This window comes from Dasypus novemcinctus, chromosome 22, assembly GCF_030445035.2.
Source record: "Dasypus novemcinctus isolate mDasNov1 chromosome 22, mDasNov1.1.hap2, whole genome shotgun sequence".
Lineage (NCBI taxonomy): Eukaryota > Metazoa > Chordata > Mammalia > Cingulata > Dasypodidae > Dasypus > Dasypus novemcinctus.
The window spans coordinates 17,902,164-17,919,630 of record NC_080694.1 but is presented as its reverse complement, the minus strand read 5'-3'; the positions used below and the strand labels follow the sequence as shown (position 1 = coordinate 17,919,630).

The window sequence follows — 17,467 nt, the reverse complement described above, 5'->3', positions numbered from 1 at the left end:
CCAGAACATTCTGCTAACATATTTGGTGAGCCAAGCCAGGAGACAGAGACGTAACATTTCCTGACACCTGATGAATACTGGTGAGTCTAGGATTTTAATCAGAGGCTTCCTGTGCTCTTTTTAAAAATTTTATTATTGAGGTCCCCAAGATTCTCATCCTGGACCATATCCAGAGGTTTGTTCCTTACTCAGCTCCTGGGAGGCCCTGAGATTCCTGTTAACCCAATACCTCTGGGGCCTCTGAGGTTATTTGCCTGTAAAACATAGATCAGTCTCTGCTTCTTAACATGTCTCTTAATGTCCAGTGTAACTGAAAAACTTGGTCTCTGGCAGTGGTCATAGAATTAGCTCTCTCTTACAGCCACTTTCAGAGACCTCTTCAAGAGAATGCCCAAAAAAGTTTCCTTGCCAGTCTCTTTCCTAGCAGAAAATCCCAGCTTGGAAGGTTTGGTCTGGGAATCAAACACAGACATCTTCCAAGACCTCTAAGGCTCTGGGGATGCCCAGAGACATAAGGAAAGTGAGCAGGGTGCCTATCCTCTAGAACACTGGCTCAGCAAGCAATCTACTCAGTCAGGTCTAGCAGTGGAATACCATCAAGGTTGAACACATTTATCCTCCCCTAGGAAAATGGGAGACTTCTCCAGAATTCTAGCAGATACCACATTGATGTGTCTTCTCAGGAATTGGGACAACCTGCTTACTGATTGTCTAAAAAGGAAGAAACTAATCTTTTGGCTTCATTTGAAGAAGTTTTGGATCACAACATTTTTACAACTGTGGCAGGGGAAGGTCATTGGTGTGGGGTGTCAATGATGGTGGATGCATGTGAGGAGGTTTACCTGGGCATACCAGTTAGGCATATGAATGTGTTCAAGTGTCCATGGGCATTGTCATAGTGGGTGGAAATTCCCATCCTAGGGAGCACTGCCACATTTTCAAATGGGGCAGCAAAATTCTCCTAAGTAAAAGGGCAGTGAATAATGAAGGAGGATGGAACATTGACAGACCCTTGATATTGATGATTATACTTATATTTAATTTTGAAATTGAAATAGCCTTATATTATAGGGGATCTAGGGTAAAGATAATAAATGAGTTTATATGGTTGAGAGACTTCAAATTGAGTCAGGAGGTCATCCAAGGGGTTGTGCTTATGCATATCTCAGCAGGATCTCATTGACTGCCAAAATAATTATTGCCTCAAATAGTGGGGCTCCTGAGGGATCTGGAGACATCCAGACAATATAGGCAATGCAGACAGTTCAGGGGTTTAGCTGAGGAGTTTGTCAGTGGGCCCTACTTTGGAATTTATGTCTCCCAATGTGACAGAGTTGGACTCATCTTTGGTTTCCCTGCATATGGCTCTTCTGCATCTTCTATTTGAACCTATAGTTGGTACTAGACTTCAAAAGTGTATGCTCAAAAGACTTAAATTTTGGGCAGTCCATGTGCTAGTTGGGCACTGAATCTCAACAGCATTGCAACACCTAATGATCAGTTCACTGGATTCACCTAGGACAACTAACAAAGAGAAGATGATGGACAACAAACATCCCAAGGAACAGAGAGTGTCTGCAACTGTAAACAAGATAGTACCATGTAATCTGCCCTATGGGATATATACCCCCTCTCCATTGGAAGTAGATTAGGCATCACCATCCCAGAATCCTCAGGATTGGGGTATGAATGATGGACTAGAGTAGACTTACTGGTATTCTACTATAGACATATTTTGATTCTAGCAATGGAAGAACTTTTGTCATTGATGTGGTGGCAGTGGCCATTGGATGCTCTGGGGAGAGAAAGAGGGAAAAATAAGTATAATATGCAGGCATTTTCAGGACTTGGGAAACATCCTGAATGATATTGCAAAGACAGATGCAAGCCATTGTATATCTTGTCATCATTTACAAATTTGTGTGGGAGAGAGTGTAAACTACAGTATAAACTATAATTCAGGCTTAGTGGCAATACTCCAAAATGTGTTCATCAGTTTTAAATGTACCACACTAATGAAGGATGATCTAATGTGGGAAAATGTGGGGGTGGTAGGGAGGAAGGCATATGGAAAACTACTATATTTTTTATGTAACATTTATATAATCTAAGTATCCCTAAAATAATAAAAATTTATACAGAAAAAAAATACCCTCTGGTATTTTCTGACTCTAGGGAATCACAGTTCCTGCTAGGGATTCACGTTTTTTGCCAGTCTGCCTCAGATATCCTTAGAAAGCTATAGAAACTTTCATTGCATTCCCAAATGTCCATTAACACCTTGTTAGAAACAGCCTTCTCAGTTTTCAACAATTGAGGCTATGCTGCCAAGATGAAGAAGGTGAGGAATGTCAGACACAGGGCCTGGGACAGGCTCACCTTTTAGCTGCTGCCATTAAAGACATTGTCCCCTCAAGGACCTCCATATCCAGACTCCATGTCAGCAAGTCCTTGGAACCAAGTTGACTCTCCACCTGACTGCCTGGACTGTGCTTCTTGGTAAGATAGAAGGGTCCTGAAACCACACTTAAACATTCAATAGAGCCCCAGGTGACCTTTGATGTGGTGGGTAAGATCTTTAACTTCTTAATTAACACAGTAGCCAGTTACTCAGTCCTAGCCTGCACTCTGGACTTCTCTACCTTTGCTGTGCCTAATAGGGGGAAAGAATGGGGAATTAAGATTTAGGCCATCTACTAAACTTATCCCCTGTGGAATAAGAAATCTCCTCATACACCTTCAATTGATATTAAAAAGTTCTTGCAGAACGGTTTTTCCATCTGGTCTTTCCCTATGCTAAGTAAATGTGTAAAAATCCTCTCTTCTGTTCTCACCTGTGCTTATTTCACCTTTGTCTGTCTGCTCCTGTCTAGGAACTCACAAATCCAATTTGGGGTTCACCTATTACAAATTGGATGATGGTTAAAGGCAACTTAAATTAGTTTAAATGTCAATACTGTCCTGCAATTGAATTTGATATATAAAAGAAATCACAAGTGGAACTGGTTTACCTGCTGGTACAGTAGATAGTGTTAGTTGCTTAGTTGATAAATGAAAGTGTTCAGTTTTTTTAAAGTGGAAATTTACTAGAAACTGTAACTAAAAGATGATATTACTATAAAATTCCTTTGTATCATAAAACAGTAAAAGCTGAAATTGCTGTAACTTGGTGGGCTTAGTCTAGACATACTATTATAATGGTAATTGGAGTAGTTCGGCATTATTTATTATTCCAAAAAGAGATATTGGATTATATTTGTAAACTGGTTTGTTCCTCTGGGCATTTTAGCCTGGATTGGATTCAGAGGTTTCACCTTCACTTACTCAATGATTAGGTCTTTGAGCCATATCAGTGGGACATCAAATCCCACACGCTTGGTGGCAGGGTCTTACGGAGACAATGACATGTCAGAAGAAGAGTTTTGAAGGTTTGGATGCTGGGACACTGGGAAGTAAATACATACATAAACCGATACATGAAGGCTCCAATAGACTTGACAGAGTCCCCCAGAAGAGAGATAAGCCTTTTGACTGATGATTTATACCTGGCCTTGTGGAGAGAGCAGAGCAGCGAAGCCCGGAGTCAGGTTAGCCCTGACAGAGAGATGTGAATTATCCCAGCTATGGCTGATATTGGAAGAAGTTGAGATCATGGAGCCTTAAGAGGAAGAGGGAAACTGAAACCTCAGAGATTAGGAGCCATATTGCTCCAACATGTGGCAACAGACATTGGTGAGGGAAGTAACTAATGCTTTATGGTTTTGTAACTATAAGCTTCTACCCAAAATAAATATCCTTTATGAAAGTCAACAGATTTCTTGTACTTTGCATTAGCGCCCTTTTTGCTGACTAATAAAATGATCTTAGACTAATTTACCTTTGTGTATGGTTACTTCAGGTCTACCTTCACACTTCTTTATGCTTGCTGTAATAATGGTAATTATAAACTGAATTTGCCTTTTCGTATCATTCAAGGTTGGGCTCACCCTTGGGTGTACTTGCTCACCATTGTAATGGTAATCATTCTGTTCTCCCCTGTTTGAACCCATGGTAACTACTGCTCTACCTTGCCTGGGAAAAGCAAATTTGAGACACCTCTGTCTCCTCTCTTTCCACTGGTGTTAGTTCTGCTTCTTCTCATGATTAACCAGGTGTGGACTCCAATTTACTACCTCCAGGCAAAAGCACAGAGGGAACCCACACCCTTTGAAGAAATTACTGTGTGGTGGGAATCCATGTCCCTTGGTGTTGGACATCCACTCTTCCAATCCAGTGGCCACTGGAGTCCTGTTACCTTGAAGGACTGGGAGTTGGGGGGCATCCTACCTTTTTTTTTTCTAATAAACACAAATATAATGTCCCAGGGTATGGAATATGCATTCTTTTCAATTATATTTTGAGCATGTTTCAAAACAGACCATATACTGGGCTAAAAAATCAACATATTTCATGGTTTAAAATTATAGTGAGTGTGTTGTCTGAGCATAGTTGACTTAATCTGGAAACTAATGACAGCAAGGAAAGTAGTACTTCTCAGAACCATGAAATAGGTTGTGCTTTCCTGACAGGATCTGACTGATAAACTTGACCACTATTGTGAAACATGAAGGACAGATATAACACTTCCTAATATGTACCATGTGTGAGGTCCTATTCCAAATACTTCTAGTCCCATATGTCACACTCTCAAGAAGGTTCAGAGGGTGGACATGTTAACACATTAACAGATGAAAAACTGAGGCACAAGAATTGAAGTGCCATGGCCACAGAGTTCAGGGATCACTGTGCTCACCTTTGACCCCAGGATGGCAAATGACATTTGATCCCTTGAGTAAACATTTGGACAGCTCCATATGGGCTATTTGTCCATTGAACTATGAATTTCCCTCAATTGGAAGGGTAAAATCATGCCTCTCCTCTGTTCCTTGCTCTCTAGGATCTATACAATACTCACAGCTTCAGGTATATTAATATTTCTTTATAGACAAAAGTTGCTTTATGCACAATTTCTATTTAGACCTCTTTCCTTACCAACTGGAGTCAATTATCTCCTTCACATTCTCCCTGAGCACTGGCTGTTAGTGATGCCAAAGGCTGTGTCCCCAGGGGATTTCTCTAACGTCTTGTCCGCACTTTTTTAACTAAGCCTGGACAGAGGCCATCATTATAAAACAGAATGTTTCTTGCCACAATCACAGTCATCTCAATTATATATGCCCCCAAATGCTTGCCTGCACCTAAAATAGGATTGGACCATGCCAGAAATCCAGAATTGCCTATTTGTATAAGAAAAGACTATTAACTTGTTTGTGTTTAATGACATTAATAATTTTTCCTTTTTTTCAATTCTTTCTATGAATCTCATCCACAGCTTTCCTGCACTGCTCACTTATTTTTACAGTGAGACTGTAATTAAATTAGATAGAAAATATAGATAAGATCAATGCCTTTTATAGTAATCATGTTGAAGACTCATGCCAGCAGAACTGGTAACTATTAATGGAAGTGCAGAGTGAATGCATGACACACTACCAGGTGGAGCTAATGTGAACAAAAGAGGTAGGGATAACAGCAGCTCTGCTCATTGCCCATGGTTTCGGTGTGCAAATTGTTTATCTAAATTATGCAAACATTTCTTTTAGTGAGTTTTGTTTTATCTGGATTAATTATTCGTGTATATTGTGGCTATTTAGTTAATACATACACCTGTCTGCCTGTTACCTTTGCTTGACCAACCTCTGTATTATATATTCACGTGTATTATATAGTCAAAATAAGTAAACAAATCCTTGTCATAAATATAAAATATATACACAATGCCTTATATTACAGGAGTAATTCTAAAGATTCCTTAATATATAGGAATTTATCACTGAAATGTCAACATAGCTTACCGTCAATTTTCTGCCTATTATTATTCCCAAAAATATTGAGTTAATTATAAATATATTAAATTAATGACCAAAGTATTTCTTCCAACTGTTCAGAGTGGAAATATCTTCTTCATATCTTTGCAGAGAAAGTAGTAACTTGTTTTTTACTTGGAGTGATGAGAAAACCATGCAATAGTCTACCTACCCTAGGAAAACTTTACTATGCAGTGTATCTGCCTGTCACTGCCAGTCTATTGTGGAGTAAATGATTTCAGTTTTACATTTTCTATTCAAATAAGTTGAAACTTTTATTTTTTCTCATATTCATTTTAACAGAAAGTTCCATTAGAAAAGGCAGAACACTGAGTTTTTCTTCCATTTTTTTGCCTGTTTAAAAATCATAGTCCAGTGAGTATAAGATGGAAAAACTGTAAGTCCAGAAGGGAACACATGCTTAATCCTTTTGTCAGTGATTCATAGTTCTTGTTTATTCTTCTTCAACATAGTTACCATTTTGAGTCCTGTCTCTGTTATATTTTGTACATATTAAACTAATGAGGTAGACATTATTGAAAACACTATGTATAAGGAAACCATGTTTCAAAGATGTTCAAGATGTTCCCAGAGCTACAATGCAAGAAAATGTTAGAATGGAGGCAAAAACATAACTTCCCCTGAAGTACATGAAATTATAGCTTGGCTACATTGACACATGGGATTTCAATCAAGAAACCTAAAATTGGTGATTGTGAAGTAAAGTGTTCAAACTGTGAAATCCTGTTTCTTTTCTATAATATGGTAATAGTGGTCTGATAATTAAAAGTGTAGCAGGAAATTATCTCTTCTGTTATAACTTACTCAAGTTTTGAAATATGTTCATGATTTATGAGAAAACATAATATTTTATACAGCACAGAGGGCATCACATTTCATGTTATTCTAATGCAAAATTTTATTAAGTAAATACTCATTTCCACAAATAATATCTACATATCAAAAGCTGCAAGTAAAGATACTAGCAGTCATTTTTCTTATTTTCTAGAACTCTGAAGATTGATTGTGGTGAATTAAAAGACTGTCTGTATCAACAAGTCAATCAGCCCATCTATTTTAGGCAAGCTCATCATTCCCAGGAACTTTTTCCTTACAAAATATTGACATAGATATCTATGATAATAAAACAGCCTTAGATAGAAATTTCAAATAGTACAAATTGAAACAAACAGTAAACAGAATTACAACCATTCTACTGTAGTTACTTCCAACAGAATGTGTTAAGGATTTTGGAACATTTGCAGAGAACTTCATTTTGCAATGTTTTATAATGTTAAATTAGTGTGGTAGATGCTATTGGAGATATTTCTTGGAGAAATTTTCTTAAAGATTTCTATAATGCCATATAATATATCTAAGTTGACCTCAGTCCAATAACTCACCAATTGAACTAAAGTATTTTTTAATAAGCTGGTGGATATCCAAAACATAATCAAGTTTAAACAATTTTAAGATGTATGAGATGTTTTGAAAATAAATTATTGCAAGTGATATGTTACCAGAAGTCAGAAACTAATACATTACAGCATTAAATTATTCATGAAAGTTTATTTAAGAAATATAACAAGGTGCACATCTTACTGACTTACCAGAATTATTACAGATCATGATTGCAATCTGTGTAAAGGATAAGGGAGAAACAAGAATGAAGTTTTTAAAGAAGAGGAAATGACAGGGATATAGTAATGGAAAATTAGATAAGGGTAGAATAATGGAGTAGATAAAGTAGAAAAGGGACAGAGAAGAAGGTAGAAGGATAGAATTCTAAACTACAAACTTTGGAAGATCATAAGAAAACACAATTTTGACCTCACTATTGAGAAAGGAAATGTTGGCCCCTATACCCACATACATTTAATAAAATGAGTGACTAAAGCACTATAATGGGGGTCAAAGTAGGGTAGAGATGTGGCACCAGGAGTGGAAATTCTTATAGTACATGACAGACTTGAGGAAGTACAGGAAGCTGAAGATTGAAGTAATACTCACTTGGTCTTCTGATGTTCATGTTACTGGAATTAGATGCTTAAATGCTGAGAAAAGCCAGATTGTTAAGTTTCAAATACAAATCTGAGATGGATAGGTAAAATATTGTTTGAAAAAGGCTAATGAAAGAAAATTGCAGAAAAACAAGACGTTTAATTAATGGATCAGAATTTCAGAATAAATATCTTGAGCAGAAAATCCTAAGCATTTATTTAAGTTCAAAAACATATGGAAAAGAATGAAAAAAAAAAGGTATTAATGGAAAATGGAGCAAGAGAAGAGAGAATGAAGACTGGAGTCCTAGAAATGGATGACTGTTCTTTTAAAACACCAGATAATGGAGAAAAGTGAATGAAAATACATAGCAATTATTTTTATTGAAATACTTAAGCTATTAAGATAAGTTATCTTAGGAAATTTAAATAGATATGAAACTATGTTGATAATTGTAAGAGCCTGAGAAAAAGATTTTACTGTATTAAAGGGTTAAAAATCTGCTCTTAATAAATTTTCCTGAGTTGAAAAAGGCAGGTAATATAGGAAATATGGGCAGGAAATATGGAAATATAGAGTCACTGGGGAATTGATTTGACCATTATTTGAGTAACTCTTGATACTCACAATATAGGAAATCAATGGAGTGATATTTCAGCTTTGTATCATTGTGTTTTAACATCCATAAACATTCTCCTGCCTCCAGAAGTACTTGCCAGGCTGTGATGGAACTGTACAAGTAAACAGTCAGTCAGTTGGCATGAGGGGCTGGGATCAGTGTAGTTGGAAACAGTGAAAATCAGGAGGCTCAGGAGTGCTGATGAAGGAAATATGCCATGTCTCAAGGAATAGTTGAACACATAAACCTGACTTTGAATGGCCTGTCCTTTCTCTTACATTTCCATGGATTAAATTTTTTTTCTTTAATTTTAACTGGACCATCCTTTGTACTCTTAAATTGTGTGTATTAATTGCCAATTTTCAGAGTTATACTGAGAATTAAAGTATGTAATATGTGAGTAAGAGTGAATAAATTGCATAGGGAATTATAAATAAATAGTGTTGTTCATACTATTCATTTGGTTGCTTATGTCATCTTGGCTAAGAAAGGAGCAAAAACAATCTACAAGATTTAATAAATACTCAGGGGTGGGGGAGGGTTCTTGTAAAATCCAGTTTCAAAATAAATAAGAGTACATGCTACTAGATGCAAGGCAGAGACATATGTAGCAAATAAGAATGTGGTGCTCAGAAATAGCAATTCTTAGAGAATTTCAAAATGAAATCAATATCAAAACTTCTACTAGTGGAAATGGAGGATAAAAACAATTTTCCATCTTGTGGACAATTAATAGATTACAAACACATGTAAAGTTTGGAGGGGCTGTCATACAATAGCAACCTCTTATATTTATCCAGATTGTGATTGGTCATCAATTAATTCCATTGACTGCTGACACTTACATAATACTTCTAATGAGTGGGTATATATAGACCTTACCTATATTAATTCAATCTTCCACTTTACCAATTGTTCTTCTAAAATATGCTATGTGATGAAAATTAACCAAACACGATTATATGCTCTTCAACAATATTCTTGTACTTTTTATTGCTGCATATATGCAACTCAAATTTCCCTGTATTAATCATTTTCAAGTGTGCAATTCACCGATATTAGAGACACTCAAAATACTCTACTACCATCACCAAAATCCCAAAATTTTCACCACTTAAAAAGGAAACTCTGCTCTCATTAAGCAATAAATCTTTCTCCCACCCTCCCCACTGCCCCAGGAATCTACTATCTATCTCTATAAAATTTGTTTAGCTTCTACCATGGAAGTAAGATACAGAAGCAACAAGTCTAAAGAAGCTTGAAACAACACTGTTCTTTCCTATGAACTAGTATGAAGTTCAGATAATAAAACTGAATAATATCAGTTGATAGATATATTTAGGTTAATTTTTTCCCTCACTCTGATTCTCCATTTTCTCTTGCTGTCCAAAGCATATTCCTCAAAGATGCCCAACTCTACCACTGTACTGAATTCCTGCTTACAAGATTTTCTGAAGTTTGGGAAGACAGAGTCTTGCACACCATACTATTCCTTCTGATGTACTTGGCAACCCTGATGGGCAACTTTCTCATTGTCACAGTAACCACCACGGACAAGAAACTTCACATCCCCATGTTCTTTTTCCTTAGAAATCTTTCTGCTTTGGACATGTGTTACATTTCTGTTACAATACCCAAGGCATGTGTCATCTTCCTGCTTGATGACAGGGTGATCTCCATGGCAGGATGTGCAGCCCAGATCTTCCTTGTGTTTTGGTTTGCTTACATAGAGCTGGTTTTGCTCACTATCATGGCCTGGGACCGCTATGTGGCCATCTGCCAGTCCCTCCACTACTCTGTGATCATGAACCCTTGGCTCTGTGTCCAGATGACACTGGCCACCGTACTCAGTGGTGTGGTCATTGCAGGATTCCACACTGGAAACACATTCTGGCTGCCCTTCTGTCAGTCCAATGTAGTCCATCAGTTCTTCTGTGACATCCCCTCTCTACTGAAGCGTACCTGCTCTGACACCTTAAGCAATGAAATTTCTCTTTTTATCTCTGCAGGGGTTATTGATGGTGGCTGCTTTGCTTTCATCACCATGTCTTATATTTACATCTTTACTACTGTGTTTAAGTTTCGAACCAGAGGAGAACGAGGAAGGGCCTTTTCCACCTGTGTCCCTCACATCCTTGTGGTGACTCTCTTTGTCAGCTCAGCTTCTGCTGTGTATTTGAAGCCAACTTCCAACTCTCCCACAGTTCAGGACATGATCACCTCTGTGTTCTATTCTATAGTCCCTCCTTTCTTGAATCCTATTATCTATAGTCTTAGAAACAAGAAGATAAAAGAGGCTGTAAGGAAAATTATAAGCAAAATGCTGTATTTGGGAAAGTGTTAGGATAATTATTTCAAGTTAGTCCCATGTTGATGAGGTTGTTTGCAAAATGCTGCAAAATTAACTTTATTGCCTATTTCTAATTGTTGGGACCTTAACATGAGTTCTAAGGAATAGTCATTGTATTACGAAACTGCATAGAAACAAAGCAAACATACTTCTTTTTTAGGTTTCCCCTCCAAAATTTGCACATACTCTGATGCCTGAAACATCAGTGCCAGTGCTTAAGGCTATTTTCTAAAACTTATATGCTATAAGGTTTCTTTCTAATTACCTCTTCAAAATCCATAGAATACCAGGATAGAAATGTTATATATTGTTTGCTGTTATATGCAACTATAAAACACATAATCATGTATTTATTCATAAATTTAAAATATCCCCAAAGTGTAAATATTATAAAACAGAAGCATAGGATGAAGATGTGGTTGGTTTGTAAGATAGATTAATAATATTTCATCCTGTTTTTCATATTAGAGAAAAATAGATTTTCAGTAACTATGTTTTTCTCAAGCCAAAAAATATTATTTACAAATCATTTTTCAGTGGTACAATTAGAAAATTTAGATTAATATGTATTAGTAGGTATTCAACTTCTTTTGACAAGAATACATGAATAAAGTTAATTTATTGCCATTTCAATTTTAAAGCTTCTGCTACATTGTTATAATATATTGAGAAAATAATATGATTGATGTATGGATATCGTAGAGTTTCCTATAGGTTTCTCATACATGAGGACCCATAATGCCTACAATAATGCCTGCTGTATGCACAGTAATCTCTAGCGGGTAAAAAATAATTAGCCATTGTGACAGTATGAAATTATTTTATGAACACCAAAAAGAGAAATATTATGTTTGTAAATTATTCCTAAGGGTGTGGTACCCTTTGATTGCATTAAATTCAGTTGAGGGTCCTTTGATTAGTTTACTTAACAATATTGCTATAGGGCTTTTGATCAAACTAAGCGAGGTGAAATGCAGTGGATTTCCCACCTCCTTGCTGGCTCTAATATAAATGGACTCACAGTGACAGACAGAGGATAAAAAGGAGCTGGAATATTTGATTCTGCAATATAAGAGAGGGGATTGCTTAAGAACAAAAGCCCCAAGAGGATGGACCCATGGAGCAGCTCAAGAGGAGTTCAGCCCTGCCATATACCTGCTAGCTTGCAGCTGAACTTGGGAAGAGCAGAACATCTAATACTGATATAGGAGGCCTGGAAAGGATAAGCCCTATACCTGGTTGCTCACAGCTGAGCTCCAAGCAATGGCAGATTCTGGAAGGGAAGGCAGAGACCTCTCAGAGATTGGTGGTTATCTTGCTTGACCATGTTCCAACAACTCCAGGACCTGGCTTTGGTGGAAAAGTCCCTCTTATGGTGCCTTGAGTTGGACTTTCCATGGCCTTGGAACTGTAAGATTTACCTCAAATATATTTCATAAAAGCCAACACATTTTCTGGTGCATTGCATTGGCAGCCCTTTGGCAAACTAAAATAGCAATATTGAATCAAGGTATCCAAAATGTAGCAACATTTCATACGTAGTATTTAATTTCATGGTCTATGAATTGGGAACATTCTTACACTAATTCAAAGCAGCACTAACACTACTCTTAAATCTAAGATTGTTATTATTATATTCTGATGATGTGATTAATTGATTAAATATAATGGTTTCAAACTATTTTGTGTGAAATTTTTTACTGCAGGTCATTTGCAGTAAAACGATACTATAGCCCTCATACATGAGTAAGCCTTTATATATTATCTATATTTGTAAATAATTGTATTAATGCCTTGTGTAGCTAGTAATGTATAAACATTAATATGATTTAAAATAATTGCAGTGAAATAAATTTAAATACAGGTTCTTATATATTTTCCTTAAAAACAATTTATACCCTAAACAACTTTTTCCCTGGTTTTGCACAATATAATTTGGAGGCCCATTCTTTAATGCAAATAAACATTATTGTCTTTTGCCTTTATAATTTAAAACAGCAATTTTAAATATTCATCGAATAAGATGGCATGAAAATTTTCTGCATATAAAGACATAGCATGACAATATATGAAGCAAAATTAAGAGAACAAAATGGACTAATGGAAAAAGGATACTGTATTAAAATAGTTTAATAGAAGATGCACAAAAACTGACAAAACAATTACATAAAATAAGGATATCTTTCAGATTTGAACAACATAATTTACCAACTTAACCCAGTTGATATTTGTAGAACACGATACCACAAAATTTCAAACTGTATTATTTTCTAAAGCACACTGAACATTTAACAAGTGACCATATATTGGGCTGTAAGTTCACAATATCCAAAAGACTGAACCCATAGAGAATATGATCTTTGACCTCAGAAGTTAATAGCAAGAGGGAAGGGTCAAAATCTCTTATTGTTCAGATGTCTCTTTCTCCTTTTAGCTCATCAGTTTGATTCATGTATTTTTAGGCTGTGTTATTTGCTGCAGAAATGTTTCATATTTTTATGTTATCTTGTTAATATCTTCTTATACACTGTGGAATTACCTTCTTTATCACTGAAAAGAATCTATACTCTGAAGTCTACTTTATATTAGTGTTAATGTGTACATTTTTCTTTTTCTTTTATATATTTAACATATTTGTTTCTTTCTGTTTACACTGCATTTTTGAAGGAAAGAAAATTTGGGTTGCATTTAATCTTATAAGAAAATCTCTCCTTTTTAATTGTGGTGTTTGACTAATTAATTGTAATTGTAGATATGTTTACATTTAATTGTATCATATTGCTACTTGTTTGCTCCCATTTGTTTCTTGCTCCATGTTTACCCTGCTAGGCCTTCAACTTTTTCATTAATTTTACTGATACATACTAATAAGCATACAATTTATGCAAGTATACAGTCAGTGTTATTTGGTAAAATCATATAGTTGTGCATTCATCATTTCCATCATTATTAAAGCACTTTCATTATTTCAATAATAATAATAAACAAAAAACAAACAACAAAATTCCTTACCTCTCAATCTCTCTGTTTCCCCTGCTGTATTTCGGGCCATTACTGTACAATTATGTATTTGTTTCTTAAGCAGTTTTATTGAGAAATATTCAATTACCATATGATCTATCCAAAGTGTATAATCAATGGCTTTAGTATAATCACAATGTACATTCATCATCTCAAAAATTTTAGAACAATTTCACTACTCCAAAAATAAAGATTCCACATCTCTTAGCATTCCTTCCCCAGACACCTACCTAGCCACTAATCTAATTTTATCTTTATAAATTTATTTAAGATTACATTTTATGTAAATGGAATCATACAATATGTAGTACTCTGTGTCTTGTCTCCTTCACTTAGTATAATGTGTTGGGGTTTTTTTGGTCTGATATTAGGCCTTCATTTATTGTTTAAGCCTATCTGTTGGATTGCTAGTTATAATTCTTTATCAAATGATGGTTGCCATTTTACTATAAGTATAAATATATAACACAATAGATTAATTTAATTTTATATATTCAACTTCAACTATAGTATAAGAATCTTCCAACAGTGTGTTTTGCATAGTAGTATATCCATTATTCAGTTAACTAATAGGTATGTTATAAACTAACTATGCCAACAGTTACTTAACTTTTGCAGGGATTTTAATAATAAGGAAGCAATCTTATATAATTATCCATCTATTTATCATTCCTGATGCCTTTCAGTCCTTTGTGGAGATAAATATTTTCAGCACATATCATCAATCATCATGCTTCTCCACAAAGGACTCCTTCAGCATTTCTTGAAGTGTGGCTATAGTGATGAATTCTTTCAGGTCAGTTCAGGGAAAGCAGGGGCAGTGGCCCCAGGGCAGAGGGAGGTGTCTGAAGCTACACTACACCAGGGCTCACCCTCTTTCCCACCTCCTCCCTGGACCCTTTTCCCCTCCCAGAGTCCCTCTACCTAGCTGCACTCCAGGTGGAGAGTAAGGCATCCTCCTGTTTCATGGTCAACCAGAACAAAGTTCTATGCATTTTGTCCTCAGCAAAATAGGGCCTCTCGCCAAAATTTGGCTAGGAGCTCACTGGGAGTAAGAAGCTAACCAATGCCCATGTATTTGAATGTAATTTAGAAAGCAATGTGGAGAGTATCATCTCTCCCAAGGTGAAGATGACACTTTGAACATCAGGACATATCTTACTGGAAGTTGTTCCAAACTATAACAGGAAAGCCAAATAACTCCTTGCAGACTGTATTGAGGCATTCATTAAGATAAAGATGACTTTTCAATTAGATGTTGTCCAACTGCCTGAGGAAAATTGGAAGTATTTCATGACTTTCATCAACCATTGCCTTACTTAGATGACGTCAATGTGACCCAGCTGTTCAGGCTAAACCAAAGTAGAGTGGAAGAGAGAGCCATGAGAAAAGAAATTGAGAACATCAGTATCCTACAAGAAAATGATTTTCACAGCTTTGGATGGTTGACCCTGAGATAATGAGAGAAGGCAGCACTTTTGAGGATGACAAATAAAAGGGAGAGATTTTCTAATCTCTTACTCCACCCTGAGCAGAGCACCAGCAATCAGAATGAGAAAATTAACCATCCAGAATATGAAGAGCAAAATAAGATTTAAGAGAAGGAAATGATAGTGGTATATTAGATGAGAAACTTATTAATAATGATGATGGCAGTATCTTTGACCATCCCCGTGCTCTCTCTGCGGGAGGGGTGATGTTGCCAGAACAGACTCACATGATGATTTGGATGAGGATGATAATGTATCAATGGGTGGGATTGATAGTCCTGATTCAAAGGATCCTGATGAGCCAATGCCAATTATGACTGATCAAACTTGTTTCAAAAGAAGAAGCATTTGCTCTGGAACCTATTGATATCCCTGTCAAAGAAACAAGAGCTTAGAGGAAGAGGAGTTATAATTGACTGTGTCAAAGAATTGGACAGCAAGACAATTAGAGCCCAATTTAGTGATTATTCTGCTATTGTTTTTAGTTTGGATCTGACTCCACCCACCAAGAAATTGATGATGCAGAAAGAGAGTGGAGGAGTGGAAACACTTCCCTTTACCTGCTCAGCCTTTGCAGAATAATAGACTACTCAAGATCTTTACATCCTGGTGTACACTGCTTGTACTGCTAAGAGACCTTAGCAAAAGGAGGAAAGGAGGAGAAGCTGACAATTTGGATGAGTTCCTTAAGGAATTTGAAAATCCAGAAGTTTCCAGGGAGGAACAGTAACAGCAACAAAATCAGTGACATGATGTCATTGATGAGCCCATTTTGGAAGAACGGAGCCGCCTCCAGGAGTCAGTGATGGAAACCAGCAGAACAAATATGGATGAGGCAGCCATGCCCCCACCCCCACCTAAGGGAGTTAAGTAAAGCCTGGGCAAGTTGATCCCCAGAACCTGTGGTGCCTCCTTAGCCAGTTGAGCAGATAGAAAGACCCCATGTTGAACTCCCTCCAGAAGAGCCTCTGAATATCTGTCAGCTAATACGAGGGCTAGAACTTCTGCCAGAAAAGAAGAAAAAAGAGAAAGAGAAAGAAGATAACCAAGTTGCTTCTGGGGGTGATCAGGATCAAGGAGAAAAAAGATGTAACAAAAGAACTCAGCCAAAACTTTTTGGTCTTCAGTGAGCTCTTGCTAAAACTGGAGCTGACTATCAATTCGCTTGAGCTATGTTGAAACACAAATGGAAAACAAGCTGCAGCAAAGTTCTACAGCTTCTGGGTTCTTACAAAGCAGCAAAATATTGAACTGACAGAGGATGCACTATACAGAGACGTCATTGCCACACCTGGATCAAGATTCCATATTATTTGAGCAGCATGGAACATTGTAGCTAGTGTTAATTTCACTAGTGTGTACAAATTTCCCCGGCAGGGCACACATGCTAAATCCTTCCAGAAAATTGAGATTTTTGTCTGTACAATGTCTCTGCCTTTTCTTTCATTTTCCCCCCAGTATTTTAAATTTATCAATTTTATTTTTAGGGGAGCTGCTTATTTGGATTGTGTTTGTGTTCTGATGGAGAAAGCAAGTACCTCAAGGACCCAGAAAAGTATTTTAACAGTTAGTATAGAAATGATATGTGCAATTTTGGTGCACATAATAATGTTGAGCAGCAACTGAAACTCATGATTTTTTTCTTAGTTCTCCATTACTATTTTGAAAAGGTAAGCTTGTTTCAGAAAATGTCTGACAATTTCATCTAAAAATGTAATATGAAACTTTTACAGAAAGAAATTATTTTTTCCTATCTGTGACAAAGCAATCTTCGTGTTAACCATTTTCCTTAGTCTGAAACAGCAGACTTCGTATATCATTTTGAGGTAGGTTTTAAACTCTGTAATTCCATAATTAGCAAGAATATATATGAAACTGTGCTGTAACCAATCCTTTCAGCTACAAAAAGATAAGACTTAATTTGTTTAAAGTATTCTATTTTGCAGATCATTCCATTTAATTCTTCATGATGAACCTTGCTATCTAGAATTCTGTTATTTTAGTGAGGCTCCAACATGAGCAGAGATAAACTTTTGAAGAGTAGAATGACTATAAATAGAGTTTATAACTTTGCAGAAGC

The 17,467-nt window shown here is 36.3% G+C and overlaps 1 protein-coding gene and 1 pseudogene across 1 annotated transcript; both read left to right on the top strand.

Annotated features, from left to right (window-relative positions):
• The first annotated feature begins 10,042 nt into the window (after positions 1-10,042).
• On the top strand, positions 10,043-10,870 carry LOC101413448 (olfactory receptor 14C36-like). Its single transcript, XM_004471181.3, has one exon. The coding sequence runs from the start codon at positions 10,043-10,045 to the stop codon at positions 10,868-10,870; it is 828 nt and encodes a 275-aa protein (XP_004471238.3).
• Positions 10,871-14,886: 4,016 nt separating this feature from the next.
• Positions 14,887-16,704, top strand: LOC101413889 (double-strand-break repair protein rad21 homolog pseudogene; annotated as a pseudogene).
• Positions 16,705-17,467: the final 763 nt, after the last annotated feature.

Excerpts from the sequence above, each read along its gene's own strand:
- LOC101413448 (XM_004471181.3), top strand. The coding sequence starts at position 10,043 with ATGGGCAACTTTCTCATTGTCACAGTAACCACCACGGACAAGAAACTT.